The 16,810-nt window shown below is 34.2% G+C and overlaps 1 protein-coding gene across 1 annotated transcript; it reads left to right on the top strand.

Annotated features, from left to right (window-relative positions):
* The first annotated feature begins 4,548 nt into the window (after positions 1-4,548).
* Positions 4,549-13,077, top strand: LOC125215100 (phospholipase D delta-like). The gene is given in 13 exon segments (XM_048116410.1): positions 4,549-4,817; positions 4,820-5,550; positions 6,985-7,101; positions 7,530-7,724; positions 8,984-9,064; positions 9,066-9,293; positions 9,378-9,446; positions 9,619-9,766; positions 10,118-10,266; positions 10,549-10,704; positions 12,046-12,246; positions 12,618-12,852; positions 12,855-13,077. Coding segments are annotated over 13 exon segments (2,490 nt in total). The 5' UTR covers positions 4,549-4,693; the 3' UTR covers positions 12,911-13,077.
* The last annotated feature ends 3,733 nt before the right edge of the window (positions 13,078-16,810 follow it).

Raw genomic sequence — 16,810 nt, 5'->3', positions numbered from 1 at the left:
TTTTACAACACACATCACACGCACACACACAACACGCATGCATGCACACCGAGGCACGCACACACACACATACACACACGATCCGCACACACACATGCATCCCATATTCATCAATTGTTTCCCCTTTCACTCAATCTATATGCATGAGGGTTCAAGAACACCGATTAATCGGTTAGATGAAGAAAGATTAATATAAAAATACATTTTCTTGATAGAACGAACGGTAGAAACAAAGTAATAGCCTTGATTCTTCAATGATTCTTGAGTTTCAACTTCAATTCTTCTCAAAAGATGAAGAAATCTTGGGGAATAGTAGAAGAAAATTTGAGAGAGAGTGGGAGAGAGGGGATACGTGATTTTGGGGGAGTGGGGGGCGGTTTTTTGGTGTTCTAGGTTTAGGTTTTGTCTCTTATTTATAGAGTTTAAGAATATAATCCCACAATTAAATAAATAAAGATTTGGAGAGATGTGGTGAGAGAGATTGGCGTTAATATGGGTGAGAAATAAAGGGGTTTCGAATTTTAGGCTATTTAATTAGCCTATGATTTAATTTAGATATTTCACGGAGTAGAATAAAATATCACGGAGCAGAATAAAAATAATAATCCTCCCCAAATAATATGAAATAGGCGTTAATATTGATTCTCCATAAGGAATCAATTTCTTAAATATTAATTAAAATAAGATATGGCAAGATCTCCTTAGATATGGTAAGATATGATAGGATATTTGAATTTATTCATGGAAGAGAATAATAATATAATAAAATAATCCCTTCTCCCATAAATAGGAGATTTTCGAAAATCTCCTTAGAATAAACATAGGGGTTGAAATTTTCATGGAGAAAATAAGGAATGATCGGACTTTGGATTTAATTTGGATAATTATCCCAAGCAATAATTAAATCCAAGAAAAATAGAATTCATCTCCAATAAATAGAAGTGGTCGAAAATTCCAATTAAATAATGATACTCCTATTTAATCTCACTCATCCCTTAGGAATAATTCACCACAATTTTTACTTCGCCCCGCATCAAAATATTCACATAATCGCACCACAAAATCCACCATTTTTAATTCCACTCCATCTTCACAACACATTGACCTTTCAACGGCCACGTCATCTTTTCCACACTATTGACTATTCAATAACCATGTCATATAATCAACAAGTTTGACTATTCAACTCAAACTCAACTCCATATCGCAACTAGGTCACAATGAATCATGCAATAAATCACTCATCATTTAATCTACATACTTCATAGCATTAAAAGCATTTAATGTAAAAAATTTTATGTCTTGAAAATTAGGGTTCGAAAAAGTGGGGTGTTACAGTTTAACTACTGGTCGAACCGTTATACTATTATAAATTTATTAAATTAAATGTATAATGCACAAAAGTATAATAAATAATAAATATAACTCATAACATGTAAAAAAAATTAAACCATATAAATAATTAGTTATAGATATAATATAAATAAAAAAATAGTACTCCCTCCGTCCCAAGGAAGATGACCCCTTCCTTGGGCGGCACGGGATTTTATGCAGTTAAGTTTTGTGTGTTAAAAGGAGAGAGTAAAGTAAGAGAGAGGGAATAAAGTAGAGATAAAGGTATTTCCATTTTAAGTAATGGGTCATCTTGATTGGGACAAACCAAAAAGGAAAGTGGGTCATCTTCAATTGACGGAGGGAGTACTCAAATATTAAAATTGAATATTTTTTTTATTAGTAAATATAATTAAATACATAAATTATTAATTAGTGTTGATAAAAATATATATTATATGTATAAAAGTAGATAAAGTTCATGTTATTTCAAAATGTGTATGTGACAAAGTAATATTATAAAATTATTTAAAAAGAATATTAGATAGTTTAAAAAAAATATACTCTAAAAAATAATATTTAATAAAATGAACTATAACTAATAAGTAACATGTAAAAAAATATGAATGAAAGTAACGATAAAATTTAGTTATTAGTAAGTATGATTAAAATTTAAGATATAATAATTATAATTGACTATATACTATAATTACAAATTTTTTATAGAATATATAATTAAAATGAATTATTTTATTAGTATGGGTAATTGGGTGTATAAAATTTAATGTATGTATAAAATTTTTTATAGAATATATAATTAAAATGAATATTACCCAATGTTTTAAAAACGGGACCGGACCGGCCGGTCCAACCACGAACCGGATAGCAATCTGGTCCGGTTTTTAAAACATTGGGTAATATTTACCCTTTTTATAACTACTTAAGACAACATTTCGAATTATTTTATTGGATTATTATTTTGATTAATAGTACTCCCTTCCTTTCATTATGTGATACTTTTCTTTTCGACGCGAGTTTTTTTCAATAAAAGGAAATGTCTCAATTATAGTGGGACGGCCCTAAAAGAAATATGCCTCACTTATTGTGGACGGTGAGGGAGTATATTTTTTCATGTATATTACTAAAATATTCTTCATCTGTGATTAATCATCTTACTTTGACTCAATCCGGATTTTAAGAATGCATGATAAAAAGTGAATGAAAAAAATTAGTGAAATATGAATTATACTTTTATAAATTAAATTGTGGCTCTGACGAGTTAGTGGAATGTGAAGTCACTTACTAAAATAGAAGAGTAAAATGAGATCATTATTTGCGATTGAAGGGAAAAGGAAATAAGACACTACAGTTCTTCGCACAGACGAAGGAAGTATGTATATATAGTGCAATCCCTATCATATTTTTTTCTACGTCCTGCGCCAGATAAAATATGTATTGAAAAATTTTCTATAGTCAATGGTTATGGTAGCAAAAAATATATTACCTCCGTCCATTATAAAATTTTCTTGTTTATCTTCTTAGGGCTGTTAACCACAAATAATTTATATCTATTAATAATAATTTTTTTCTAACGAGATAAGTCATATTTTCCATTACTCCATTTTTCCGTCCTATCTTTTTTACTTGAGAAAAATATTTAGTCCTTACATACTAAGTTGTACTATAAGTTGGCGTGACCAACAATGATTATTTGACAAATACAAATATACATAAGCTCATGTCCAATTAGACATACAAACTAACATAATTATTTAGATAATATTCACCAAACCATTCTTATACTAAAAAATTGCATGATCTTAAATATGAAAATTACCATTATTGTTTGCCCCCTAGTATAATGTGTATATTTTCATATTTGAAGTTTATGCAATTTTTCATAAAAGTTGTTAACTGAATATTTCCCAAATAATTCTATTAGTTTGTATATCTAGTTGAATGTGGTCCCTTTATACTTCTATTTGCCAAAAATTTATTGATTGGACACACCAATTTAATGTCATTTTAGTATAGATGAACTATTTTTTATTTTTCTTTTATTTTATTTTATTAATTTTGTATTAAAATATACTCATAACATTTAAGATTATTTTTATGAATAGGGAGATAGGGGATAATATATTAATTTTTTTCAATTTGTTACCATATTTGCACATATAGTTAAGCGACGTGTGTTTTTTAACTGCGTATACCTAAGTGTTTTACAGAATTTTTCATTAATAAAATGAAACGATGAATGCTAATGAGAGATTTTTTAATACGGAGTACATTTTAAAAATAATGATCATGCTTAATTTTATTACTAGTATTTCGTTAGCATAGGAATCAGAGATTTGACAGGTCACATTTTTTAAATAATGAGACAAAATTGGTTTATGCAGTGAATTTTCAACTTGCAAATAATACCACGAACTTTACTCGAGTTTATTTATTGTTCTTTACTCGAGTTTATTTATTGTTCACTGGCAAAAAAATTCCGGTAAATAATATCATGATACGGATTTTTTTCATAATTTTTCGACAATAGTTCCAAGAGCATCAAGTTCTTCAATCTTTGGAGATAGTTTTTCTTGAAGCACATAAATTGTTCTTCGATCTATTAATATAACTGAAATTTTTTCGCCGGTAGAAAATAAGAAACTTAGATAAAGTTCGTGATACTTTTCGCCAAATTAAAAATTTATGGAAAAAACCTAATTTTTCAAAAGTTTAATAATATTAAGAACTAATATCCCATTAAATTAATAGGCATATGTAAAATGGTTTGTTGGCAATTTGTAATCAATTTCTCTGTATCAATTTAATTTGTAATACTTCGTCCATTACACATTACTATTAGTTTCAATTTCTTTTTTCTGTTTTATACAATACTATTAGTTTCACTTTTTATCCGTTTATCAATATTTATTATATTTATTACTTCCTTCATTTTTTATCTAGTTAAGTTGTGGGTGAATTTTGTAAAAATGTTAAATTTGGTGAATAAAATATTTGAACGTGAATTATATTTTTATATTATAATTTTCTAATAAGTAGAACTAAGGTGAGACGACCTAAATAGAAGGAAGGAAGTAATTAATTTTATTACTGAGACTGTTAAAATAGAAGGAAGGAAATAGTAGTAATAAATTTTACCTATATTTTATTTTTCATCAAGTTTATTACTCGTATTTACTATTATATCCGTTTCAGCTCTCTTCATCTATCTCTCTCTACTCTACAGTCTACTGCAGCTTTTTCCCGCGACGCCATTTTCCTATATTTCATGCGCGCCCCAATCCTCGCTCTACCGCAGCAATTACATCCTGCGGCGAAACCCTAACTCAATTCACCGAAAATCATGGCGGCGGTGCTCTACTTGCATGGAGATTTAGAGCTCCACATCATCGAGGCGCGCTCCCTCCCAAACATGGACCTCTTCTCCTCGCGCCTCCGCCGCCGAAGACGAGACCGATAGGAAGCTGGAAGATCATCACCAGCGATCCCTACGTCACCGTCAGCGTCCCCCAGTCCACCCTAGCCCGTACCCGCGTCATCTCCAATTCGCAAAACCCTAAGTGGAACGAGCGCTTCCACATTCCCTTAGCGCACCCCGTCCCCAATCACGATATCCACGTCAAGGACAACGACGTCTTCGGCGCCGACACGATCGGGAAGATCCTCATCCCCGCCGAGAAGATCGCCGCCGGCGACCAGATCTCCGATTGGTTCCCGATCATCGCCGCCTCGGGGAAACCGCCCAAACCTGACACCGCGCTGCGGATTAAGATGCGCTTCACTCCGTGTGATAAAAATCCTCTGTACAAGCACGGTGTCGCCGGCGATCCGAACCACAGAGGGGTTAGGAACACTTATTTTCCTCTTCGGAAGGGGAGCGCCGTCACTCTTTACCAGGATGCGCATGTGATTGCGGACAACTTCCCCAAAATCGACCTAGACGATGGCTTGACTCGCTCCCACGCCCCGTGTTGGGAGGATATATGTTATGCGGTTGCAGAGGCTCACCATTTGATATACATTACTGGATGGTCTGTTTTTCATAAGATTAAGCTGATTAGAGAGCCAACCAAACCCTTGCCTCGAGGAGGAGACCTCATGCTTGGGGACTTACTGAAGTATAAGTCTCAGGAAGGGGTTCGAGTTCTGCTCTTGCTTTGGGATGATAAAACTTCGCATGACAAATTCCTCATCAACACGGTATCATATCGTTAATCTTATTTTAGTATTATATACTTTCTGTCGCTGTTCAAGGTTGGTATTATCTTTACCTTTTTTTGGAGACTGAGGGCCCGAGGAGCTCCTTTTATACTATTACCCTGCATATCATAAAATATGTCCACTTCTATAAAGTGATTCAGTTATTTTATTCTTGTACTGTTGATAAAGCTCACCTTGAAATTAATTTGTTGTGGGGACTGGGGCTAATTATGCTCTCTCTACTTGTAACTATTGATGACTCCTATTATAAAGTTAGAGACAGAGTATATTCTGCTTTGTTTTTAATGGACGAGCTTTAATAAAATGTTCTTCGAAAAACATAGCATAAGCTCATGAAACTGCTCTCAGGTACGAAAGAACGTTTGGTGTAGTACTAAGATTTTGATTTCACTAAAGCCGTTGTTTATTGTACATGATAGCTTGAACAACAGCTAGTATGTTTAGTATGTGTTGAGTGACTTGAGTCAACTCAACAACCAGGCAAATGTGCTTTTTTGGGGAAGGAAGCTACAATCTAACTACTCCCTCCGTCCCACAAGAATATACACTTTCGGTTTGGCACGAGTTTTAATGCAAAATTGGTAAAGTAAGAGAGAAGTAGAAAGAAAAAGTAATTGAAGTATTATTAATGGAGAATGGGACCCACCTCATTAGAGAGAAAAGAGTTTCCAAATTTAGAAAGTGCATATTCATTTGGGATGGACTAAAAAGGAAAACAGTGCATATTCTTGTGGGACGAAGGGAGTATTATTCTATAATTGGCAGTTAATCTCATAAACCTTGCCAACCTTACATGAGAGTTGGAAGACTGAAACTGTCATTAGAAAAAATTGCTTGTATAACTGGTGATTAATATATTTCTGAGAAACTTATGCTGGGATGTGTTATGAGTGAGAATGAAGCTTAAAGTTTTAAGATTGAGTTTTTTACTTCTTTGTGATAAGTGGACTGTGGACACTTCTGCCCTGTGTGTACAGTATTTGGTTATTTTTATGGAGGAATAGATAAATAAATGTTTGTTTCTTATCAAAATAGTGAACTTTGCATTCTATTACCATATCTTCTCTTTAAGCACATATGATCCTGAACAGAAACCTAAAGCATATTTGCTTCAGCATCACATATATGCTTTAAACAATACACTGCCTGTTTACACTACACTCTTTAAGGAGTTTTGTCGTAAAATTTGGGTCAAATAGTAGATCGTTGATACAATGTTAAAGAAACTGGTACTTTGATACATTCTTATTTTGCAATATATGGAGTGCTTCATTGATATCTGTATGCTTTGATTCTTTAAATAAAAGGGCTCCGTATCTCCGTTCTGTCTGAAATTTTCTATTAGAGGTAATGAACAGGTAAACCTCACTTCCATAGATTTAATGATTAATAGTTTTGTGTCTTTGAATGCAGACGGGTGTGATGCAAACTCATGATGAAGAGACAAAGAAGTTTTTCAAGCATTCATCTGTAATTTGTGTTCTATCACCACGTTATGGGAGCAGTAAACTTAGCTATATTAAACAGCAGGTAGAGTTTTATATAGCTGCTGTTTCTATTGTAGCTGTCTTATTACTGTCTTATGTTATAAGTTCATATATGTAGGTAAAGTTTATGATGCATTTTTGGACCTTGTCCCATTATTTGGAAATGCAACCCAAGGAAGCATTTTCTTAGCATGTTCAGACCTGGAAAAGGACAGGACCATCGCTTTAAACATGAAAAGGCTGTTGATGAGGAAGCCGTATATGATATATGTAGAAATTAGAAACACATCATTATGCTCGATCGTTCACAAGCTAACCAATTTTTCATTGTCCTCTGAAGCTGTGGCATAATTTTATCTTTGATACTGCTCATCTTGTGGGATTCAGATCCTGCTAATTTTTCTGAACCCTGTCTCCAGAAGCTTTCTAGCTTCAAATTTCTGCTGAGTTACTTTTGTAATCTTGCTCCAGGTAGTTGGAAACGTGTTTACACACCACCAGAAATGTGTTCTTGTCGATACTCAAGCACCTGGAAATAATCGAAAAATCACTGCCTTTATAGGAGGTCTTGATCTTTGTGATGGCCGTTATGATACACCTGACCATCGACTGTTCCGTGATCTTGACACTTGTTTTAAGGATGATTTTCATCAGCCTACGTTTGCGGTGAGTAGTTTATGCTTTAGTTTTTGGTCGACATGTTTGTCTGTCTTTCTGTATTGCAGTTTAAACTCTGTGCGACAGTTGTGGACCTGTCATTTGTTTGTAAGAATCAACTTTCTTAATCAATCCCAAATGGTCTACAATTTGAACTGCGATAGTGTGAAGTTTCTATCAATATGTAAGATAAATAAAACCAAACTATTCACAGAGAGGAATGAACTGAAAGAAAAGAAAAAGAACTTGCCAGAGAACCCTCACCAAGTGAACACCGCCAAGGAATTAGGATTTGATCAAATCCTAACCCTCCCGAGTACTAGCTCAACTAAAGCATATAAATAGTCCTACTCTGGTCCATGCTAAGGTCTAATTATCTAAAAGCCCGACAGACTTGATAATAAAATAAACTCAAACTGATAAAATAGAACCAATATTTAACATCCAGTGTATCTAATTGGCCTTTGCTAGTTTTCCTGCTTACTAAACTGTTTCCAGGATAATTAGTTTGAGTCGGGCCATTGGTGTTGAGAAGAGAAGAATTAAACCCCATTTTTTTGTTTGGTTTACATAGTAGGACAAAATTGAAGTAAAATGTTTGTACCGACTGACCTTATCTTATCACTGAATCAACATAGTCAAAATAATGAAAGGAGAAACTCTTCATGATCACCAAAACTTACTGGGATCATGGTAAATGAACCAATGATGATAGTATAATAATAATAATTCCATTCAAGTCAAGCTTGAAAATTGTCAAGCTTTGGATGGTTACTGAAATTTTAGTTACTATGATATTCTCAATCATGTTAGCAAGTGTCACTATACTTGATAAATGACATGATTGCTTTTAGGAGGGACCATAAACGAGGTAGTTGGTTCTCGCTACTACCACCAAAGGGAAGGGACCTCCAGCCTTTCCTTCAAGTACCTACTTTGTCCTGCCTTCGGATTGTAGCTTAGGATTGATGAAAATCAATTGGTAGTTGAGCTCATGGAAATATTGGGGACCCTGAAAGATATTAACACTCTGTATGGTAAGAAATGAAATTCGAAAGCAGGAAATAGAGTTCAATTAAAGAATATAGTCTTGTCAGACTTTGAGCCACATATATTATCTGGTTAATTATTGAGATTCCTTAAACAGCAGTCCTTTTAGTTCACTTTTTGTTGACACGTCTTTTAATCTGCAACTCTATGCTGGTGAATGGTGAGTGTTACTGTTAAGTGACTATATATTCATTACTTTTTTCATTTTACGTCCGTAGGCAGGAATGCAAGCTCCAAGGGAGCCATGGCATGATTTGCACTGCAGAATTGAAGGACCTGCTGCTTATGACGTGCTTATAAAATTTTGCCCAACGTTGGCGGAAATCAACCAAGTGGAGAGAATTTAGTCTACTAAAGAAAAAGGTGTCCAACTGGAATGATGATGCAATGATAAAAATTGAGCGAATATCATGGATTTTAAGTCCTGCCCTTTCTGTAACCAAGGATGGAACTTACAGGTATTCTCGCGAGGATGATCCTAAGCTATATGTGTCTGGAGAAGAACACCCTGAAAATTGGCACGTTCAGGTTAGAATCCCCTAGATTGGAGCAGTGCAAATTATTTTTGATAATGTTGAGCTGATTGTATTTAATCTTGTTTTTCTTCTTTAGATATTCAGGTCCATTGATTCAGGGTCACTCAGAGGCTTCCCCAAGTTCTATGATGAAGCTGATGCCCAGGTTAAAACATCCTCATGCCTTTTTCCTTTGGCATCTTTTCTATATAAAACTGCCAAAAGTCTGGAATAAATGCAATTTTTTACAGAAACTTTTTATTTCACACATCACACAATGGTTTTGCTCTTTTTCTTTTTTTTTTTAAAATTAATATATAATGTTAGTTTGTTTGCAGAACCTTGTTTGCTCCAAGAATCTGGTGATAGACAAAAGTATTCAAACAGCATATATTCAGGCAATAAGATCTGCTAAGCATTTTATTTATATTGAAAATCAATACTTTCTTGGTTCTTCATATGCTTGGCCTTCATACAAAGATGCAGGTAAAAAACGATTTCCTGATTTTCTTTAAATTATTTTTCTCTCTAGTTTTATGTACTTTTTCGGTTGAATTTTCACTTAGCAGACATTTAAACTTAACCTAAAAAATTTATATTTAAATTTTGAACTTAATTGTAAACTTTATTTTAGTTCATGTATGAACAGTTCAGTTTAGTTTGTGGATCTTGTGTGAGTTTGAGACTTAGAGATGCTCTGTAGGTGCGAAAAAAAATCCACTTTTTCAACAGAATGTAGAATAATACTTATTTTCTTTCTCTTTCTTATGACCAGTCTTTCCACATGCTAGTCTTCATTATATCACTGACATTTTCTCTCTTGTGACCGAATGGCAGGGGCTGATCATTTAATACCTATGGAGTTGGCAATGAAAATTACTAGTAAAATAAGAGCTAATGAGAGATTTGCCGTGTACATTATTATACCAATGTGGCCCGAAGGAAATCCCAATGACAATGTTGTGCAAGAAATTTTATTTTGGCAGGTACTTTGCAATTTATTTATTTTTGACGTATTGCGTCTTGATCAGTATACTAGGTTCAAAACTATCTCTATTAATAGGAATGTTATACTATGTGGATCAGCATGCACTTATGCATTACTTTTTTACATACGGAAAATTTTGATGTTAATAGAGGACAGATTTTTCTGCCTAGGCTCCAAACTCATTTGTGGTTATTGGTGATGTGCTATGGTGTTATTATGTGAGTCTTTGAAATTTTAAGATAATAACACTGTGCTGGTTAAATGCCTGTTTATAAAACAGGGCCAAACAATGCAGATGATGTATCAAGTTATTGCAAAAGAGATCAAATCAATGAAACTCCAGTCACATCCACTAGAGTACTTGAATTTCTACTGCATTGGAAAGCGGGAACAGATTACAGGTCCTGGTGCTCAGGTCTCTGGGGATCCTGCTAAGGTTAGAACGTAATCTATCCTTTCTTGTGTTTAGAATATAATGAGATGCATGAATCGACATTATCATGATATAACGAATGATGATTCTTTGTATCTTTGCTGACTAGCTAATCTCTTCACCTTGACTAGGTTTATGCTTCTTAATTCGATTACAGTTTTTTTGCGCCAACTTGTACCTACATGTCAATGTAGTTTCAGAGTCTTTATCTATGTTGTTTTCTTATATCTGGTCGATTATCTGAGAATCTAAAACTCGATAAGGCTCCGTTCGGTATCATGGAATTGGCCTTGTGGAATTGGAATTGGAATTGGAGCCTTCAATTCCAAATCAAGTGTTCGGTATTGCAAAATATTTGGATTTGGAATTGAATTACAGATTCTATTCCTCCCAATTCCATAATTTGAATTTCATATCAAAAGTAGATAGACTGAATAGTTATAAAATTGGGCACTTTAACACACAACACACACACACACACACTCTACATACACACACTCATACTGCGCACGCACGCATGCACACTACACACACACACAACACACCGCACACACACTTGCCCACACGCTACTCATGCACACACATTATATAATTTCTTCAAATTTAATTCCATATCAATTACATCATATTTACCGAACAAAGGATTTGGAATTGAATTATAATTCAATTCATTCAAATTCAATTCGAATTCCACTTCCAGTTCCCATGTACCGAACGGACACTAATAGGTGCGGATTTGCTGACCGACTGTCAACTGTTACTATTTCCAACCTTCTAATTTATTTCCATTTCCATGTGCCATCTCTTGTTTGCAGTCTATTGTGGCGGCCTTGTGTATTGGATATATTACTCCTCCATCCCCAAAGAGTATGAACATTTGGTTAGGCACGGGTTTTAATGCATAAATGGAAAAGTAAGAGAGAGAGAGAAAGAAAAAGTTTTTAAAGTATTGTTAGTGGAGAATGGATCCCATCTCATTAGAGAGAAATGAGTTTCCAAAATTAGAAAGTTCATACTTTTCAGGGAGTGACGGGCTAAAAAGGAAATAATTCATACTTTTCAAGGACGGAGGGAGTATTAATCTTGGACCATGATGATGAATAAATTATTAATCGTTGGTGGTACATCAGTGTAAAATAGGCCTTGAACAAGTCATAAATAATTGGTTTGCCATAGTGTAAGGATTTATTCACTCATTCACTACCTGAAATAGGAAATGGGGAACTCTGAATTACTGAGAAAATGATCATCAATAAAGCGACACATATATATAGTGGATTTGTATATTTCCCCTGAAATTGTGCCTTTACATGAGATTCCCTCTAAATGTGCTATTTCACTCAGATTTCAGAGGCACAAAAGTTTCAGCGGTTCATGATTTATGTGCACGCCAAAGGAATGGTAGTGGATGACGAGTATGTAATAATTGGATCAGCCAATATAAATCAGAGATCAATGGCTGGTACAAAAGACACAGAGATAGCAATGGGTGGATATCAACCTCATCATACATGGGGAAAGAAGCAAAGACATCCACATGGCCAGGTTTGTTTGATTTTGAGAGGTTTCTTCTGCTCTTAGCATCTATATATGGTTGTCACTTGTCAGATTAGTTACTTTCCTATCACTGTCTGATCATCAGCACTTGTAGAAGAATTATTATCGTATACGTATTTGTATTCTACAGCTTGATATCATGCATGCATTGGTTAAGCCAGATTTTTATACATACGCTCCATGTTTTCATGTGGGAGTATTTTATTGATACTATTGCGATGATTTTAGCCATATAGCTGCATCTGGTTTGATAGTTATATGCACCATGAGATGAATGCAATCCGAATATTTTTAAATTGGTATTCTTGAATTATAATTAGTGCGCCATGACCTCTAAATTGTTACACTCAAATATGCAGATATATGGATATAGAATGTCGCTATGGGCAGAGCATCTTGGGATGGTTGAAAATAGTTACAACACGCCAGAGGATGTGGAGTGCGTGAAGAGAGTGAATGAAATTGCTGAAGATAATTGGAAGAGATACACGTGCGATGAATTTAAAGAGTTGCAAGGTCATCTTCTCAAGTATCCGGTGGAAATTGATGCAGACGGCAATGTAAATCCGCTTCCAGGACACGAGAACTTCCCTGATGAGGCAGAGTTCTCGGAGCCCATTCTCCCACCATACCGGATATCTTGACGACGTAATGTGTAACAAATGTGTATGTGATTTTGGACGTTGTAATCAACTAGGGTTTGTGAATAAATGTATTGTAATTTGTATCTTGTCTCAATATATATGTAAAGAGGCTGAAGATTGTGATTGTAAGTTCTGGTTGTTTGTTTATGCGGCAATGAAATGAGATTCTAACTAATTTGAGGGACTAAGAAGAAACTTTGCATTGCATTCGTTGTAGATTTCAGTATATGGAAAGAGTACTTTTATTCTCTATATCACGCTCTTCATTTCACAACTGTGCCTGTGTTGATAGGTGTATTATTCTAAATCCAAGTGTACTTTTTTACTTATTTTTTGAATTTATTGGAGGGCTTCAACTTAACAATTAAATACTCTGTCCCTAAAACTAGAACTTTTTTTTGGATCGTCTCCAGAAAATAAAAACTTTATATTTATCAAAATTTCTCTCTCCAATGAGGTAGGACTCATTTTTCATTAACACACTTTTTCTTTTTATCTCTTTTATTTTTTAATTTTACGTTAAAAACTGTGCTGTTTAAAAAAATTCTACTTTTAGGAGACGAGATTTGAATGTGTTCCAATGCCCTTAATCCAAAATTTCTCTCTATATTGAAGATGTTATTCTATTTACTCACTTAGTCCGCGAACAGGAGTCCCGTTTTTCCATTTTGGTTCGTCCGCGAATAGGAGTCCCGGTTCATAATTACTATAAATGGTAAAGAGACTCTACATTCCACTAACTCATTTCACTCACATATCATTTAAAACCAATATATATATAAGTGAGACTCATATTCTGCTAACTTTCTTCCACCTACTTTTCTTAGCGTGCCAGAAAGAAATGAGACTCATATTCGTGGACGGACGGAATATTTGTTAGTATTTAGATGCTTTTATTACCCTATATAAAGGTTTTTATTATAATTTATGTGTCATTGTCCACAATTTAGCCAATCGAAAATTTTCTCAAAAACAATACTTCATCCATCTCATTAAAGATATCCCTCTTTAGTCTGTCTCACGTAAGATGTCCCCTTTTTCTATTTAAAAATAAATTTTTCTCTCATGTTTTCTCATTAAAATATTTAATTATCTTTCTTTTTCTATTTATTATATCTAATAACTCCCCATAAAATCTTGTGCTAAGGCAGTAATAGTTGTAATACTACTTACGTTAACAATAAATTTAATAAATGGTGCAGAAGAAAAAATCGGGAGTGGGTAATTTATTAGGTGAAAGGAAATAAAATGGTGTGGTACTGCGATGGCATCACACCGACAAGACAATGCACACAATTGACATAACTTTGAGCCGTACAACCTCTTACTGCCTTTCTTTAAACTCCAGAAAAAGTAACAACATAATCTTACCACTACTCATTAATTTTACTCTTTTTCTACCTTAAAACTTTTTTCAATTTTTTCTTTAATACCCATGTCGAGTCTTTTTGGTAATTTGTCGTTTAGGCACGCATGAATTTCAAAAGCATCTAGAGCACTCACGATGTGGAATGGAGGGAGATGCCCCGACCAGCAGGGGCGGAGCCCGAATTTTAATTCGATACGACAGGGGCAAAAATAAATCTAAAAATTTATTTTAAAACTTTGAGGTCGGACAATTATAAAGGAAATCAATTTTTTTTAAAAATTACTACTCCCTCCGTTCCCTCATAGTTGAGGTGGAACTTTTCGGCACGGAGTTTAAGAAATGAATGTTGAGTGTGTTAAATAAATAGATAAAAAAGTAAGAAAGAGAAAAAGGTAGAGAGAATAAAGTAAAAAGTGAATAAAGTAGAGAGAATAAAGTAAGAGAGAGTAAAGTAAGAGAGAGGAAAAAATTACTATAAATGGAAATGACTCAACTATGAGGGAACTTCCCGAAATGGAAAAATGACTCAACTATGAAGGAACGGAGGGAGTACATGAAATATATTGAGGATGGGAAAATGCCCCTTATCCTCCCCTACTAGATCTATCCCTGCCGACTAGGGATGGATGGCGGGAGATGCCCCGGCCAGGGATGGTTGTGGAGCGACGGCCACCGAGTTGCGGTTGGGTGATGATAGGGTCAGGGCAACTTGAGTGTTGTGGATTCAATGTCCTACATCGGTTGTGAGAACAACTGGTGTGACATACATAAATTAAATGAGTTTTCTCTCTGAATAGGCTAGTCTTTTGGGTTGAGTTCATTGAGCGTCGCCAACCAAGGCACGGTTACTCCAGGACGTGACAAATGGGGGTGGTTTTCGGGGGATGGGGTGTTGAATATTGTATTTTTTTATATATAATTTCATAATCTATAAGTACGTTTCCAATTCTAATTCATTCATCAACAATCTCTCACAAAATCGTCTCTCTAAAAAATGAATCTGAGACTTGAAGTGAAAACCCTCCACGATCAAGTTATCACAATGTTTTCGTGGGTCATGACTGCAATCTAAGACGAAATAGATAATGAGGTTGCTCGATACATGGATCTCGTTGTTGCTATCGCTGATCCGCATATACCACGGACTCGAAGGTATATTCACAAAGACCGAAAGGACACTGCTTTAAGGATATTTAATGATTATTTCTCGAGTCCCGCGATGGCCGGAGCAAACATTCCGCCGGTGGTTTCAAATGTGGAAACTGTTATTTCGAGATGTCATAGTTTGTCGTACTACTATGCGCGAAGAACAAGTGCATGGTCGCCTCCAAGCTAACCGGATCGAAGAAGTTTAGGACTTTCAAATTTTTGATTTTTTATGATTTTCAAATTTAAATATTTTGGTGTTTTAATTTTGTAGTATTTATTACTTAATGAATGAATATAACATTATATTCATTAATGTGAGAAGCATGGGGAGGAGTGTGGAGGGGTGTGCACTACTGTGGTACTTATGGTCTGGCGCATAAACTGATTAAAATGATGACGTAGTGGGGAGTTATGGTGTGGTGGAAGGCGTACACTGTGGATGCTCTGAAATCCTATCAATTATTTATGCATTATCCGTTCTAGAAAATAGTTCACTCTTATCATTTTATGTGATTCTCCAAATTAGTTTAGTTTCATTTTTACTAAGTTTTTCTTTCTAATTATTAGTTGTGTCGCATTCTCTATTAACATAACGCCAATAACTATTTCTTTCTATCTTTCTCTCTCTTACTATTCCAATTCCATATTAAAATTTGCAACGTTCCCAAATTCTCTAAGTTTTTAGAGACGGGTGGAATATCACTTTGTCATCTCATCACTTCTACTATTTACATATTTTAGTCATCTTTTAAATCATCCACAACTTATCTTAAATTCATTCCTTCATTACACTATGGAGAAGTCTCATAACACTTTACAATTTTCTTTACTCGATAAACAACACCACAAACCATCATTTATTCAGTTAACTATTCACAAATCTCACATATTTTATCCTTTTCAATATCTTTTTTATATAGACCAATTTAATTAAGATGAACAACACAAATAATCCCTAAACTTTGAAGTTTGCATGCCGGTTCATGTTGCACGCCAGTTCATGGACATTAAAAATATTCTGGTAGATCTCTCGACAAAGATGTAATCACATATGTGGTACTTTTTCACTATTCATCCCAAATTTCTAACGAAAATGACCCCAAAAGCATGAAGGAGATTTTGGACTTTCATAAAAATGAAACTTGGGTACTGGGTATGATATTTTTTTTATCTTTTTAATACTGGAATAATATTTTTCGCTTCACTTTTTCAATCACTTTATGTCAAATCATCTTTCTCTCTCTTTCACTTAAATGTTTAGAATGTACAATATTAAAATAAAAATAAAAATATATTATGAAATTCTTAAATATATTAATTATAACAATTGAAATTGTAAATTTAATTATCAAAATAACCTGTAGCTAAATTTAATTTTGATTGTGATTCA

The sequence above is a fragment of the Salvia hispanica genome, chromosome 3 (assembly GCF_023119035.1).
Source record: "Salvia hispanica cultivar TCC Black 2014 chromosome 3, UniMelb_Shisp_WGS_1.0, whole genome shotgun sequence".
Classification (NCBI taxonomy): domain Eukaryota; kingdom Viridiplantae; phylum Streptophyta; class Magnoliopsida; order Lamiales; family Lamiaceae; genus Salvia; species Salvia hispanica.
Note: the sequence above shows the minus strand (reverse complement) of the source record. Positions and strands in the feature narration are given on the sequence as shown.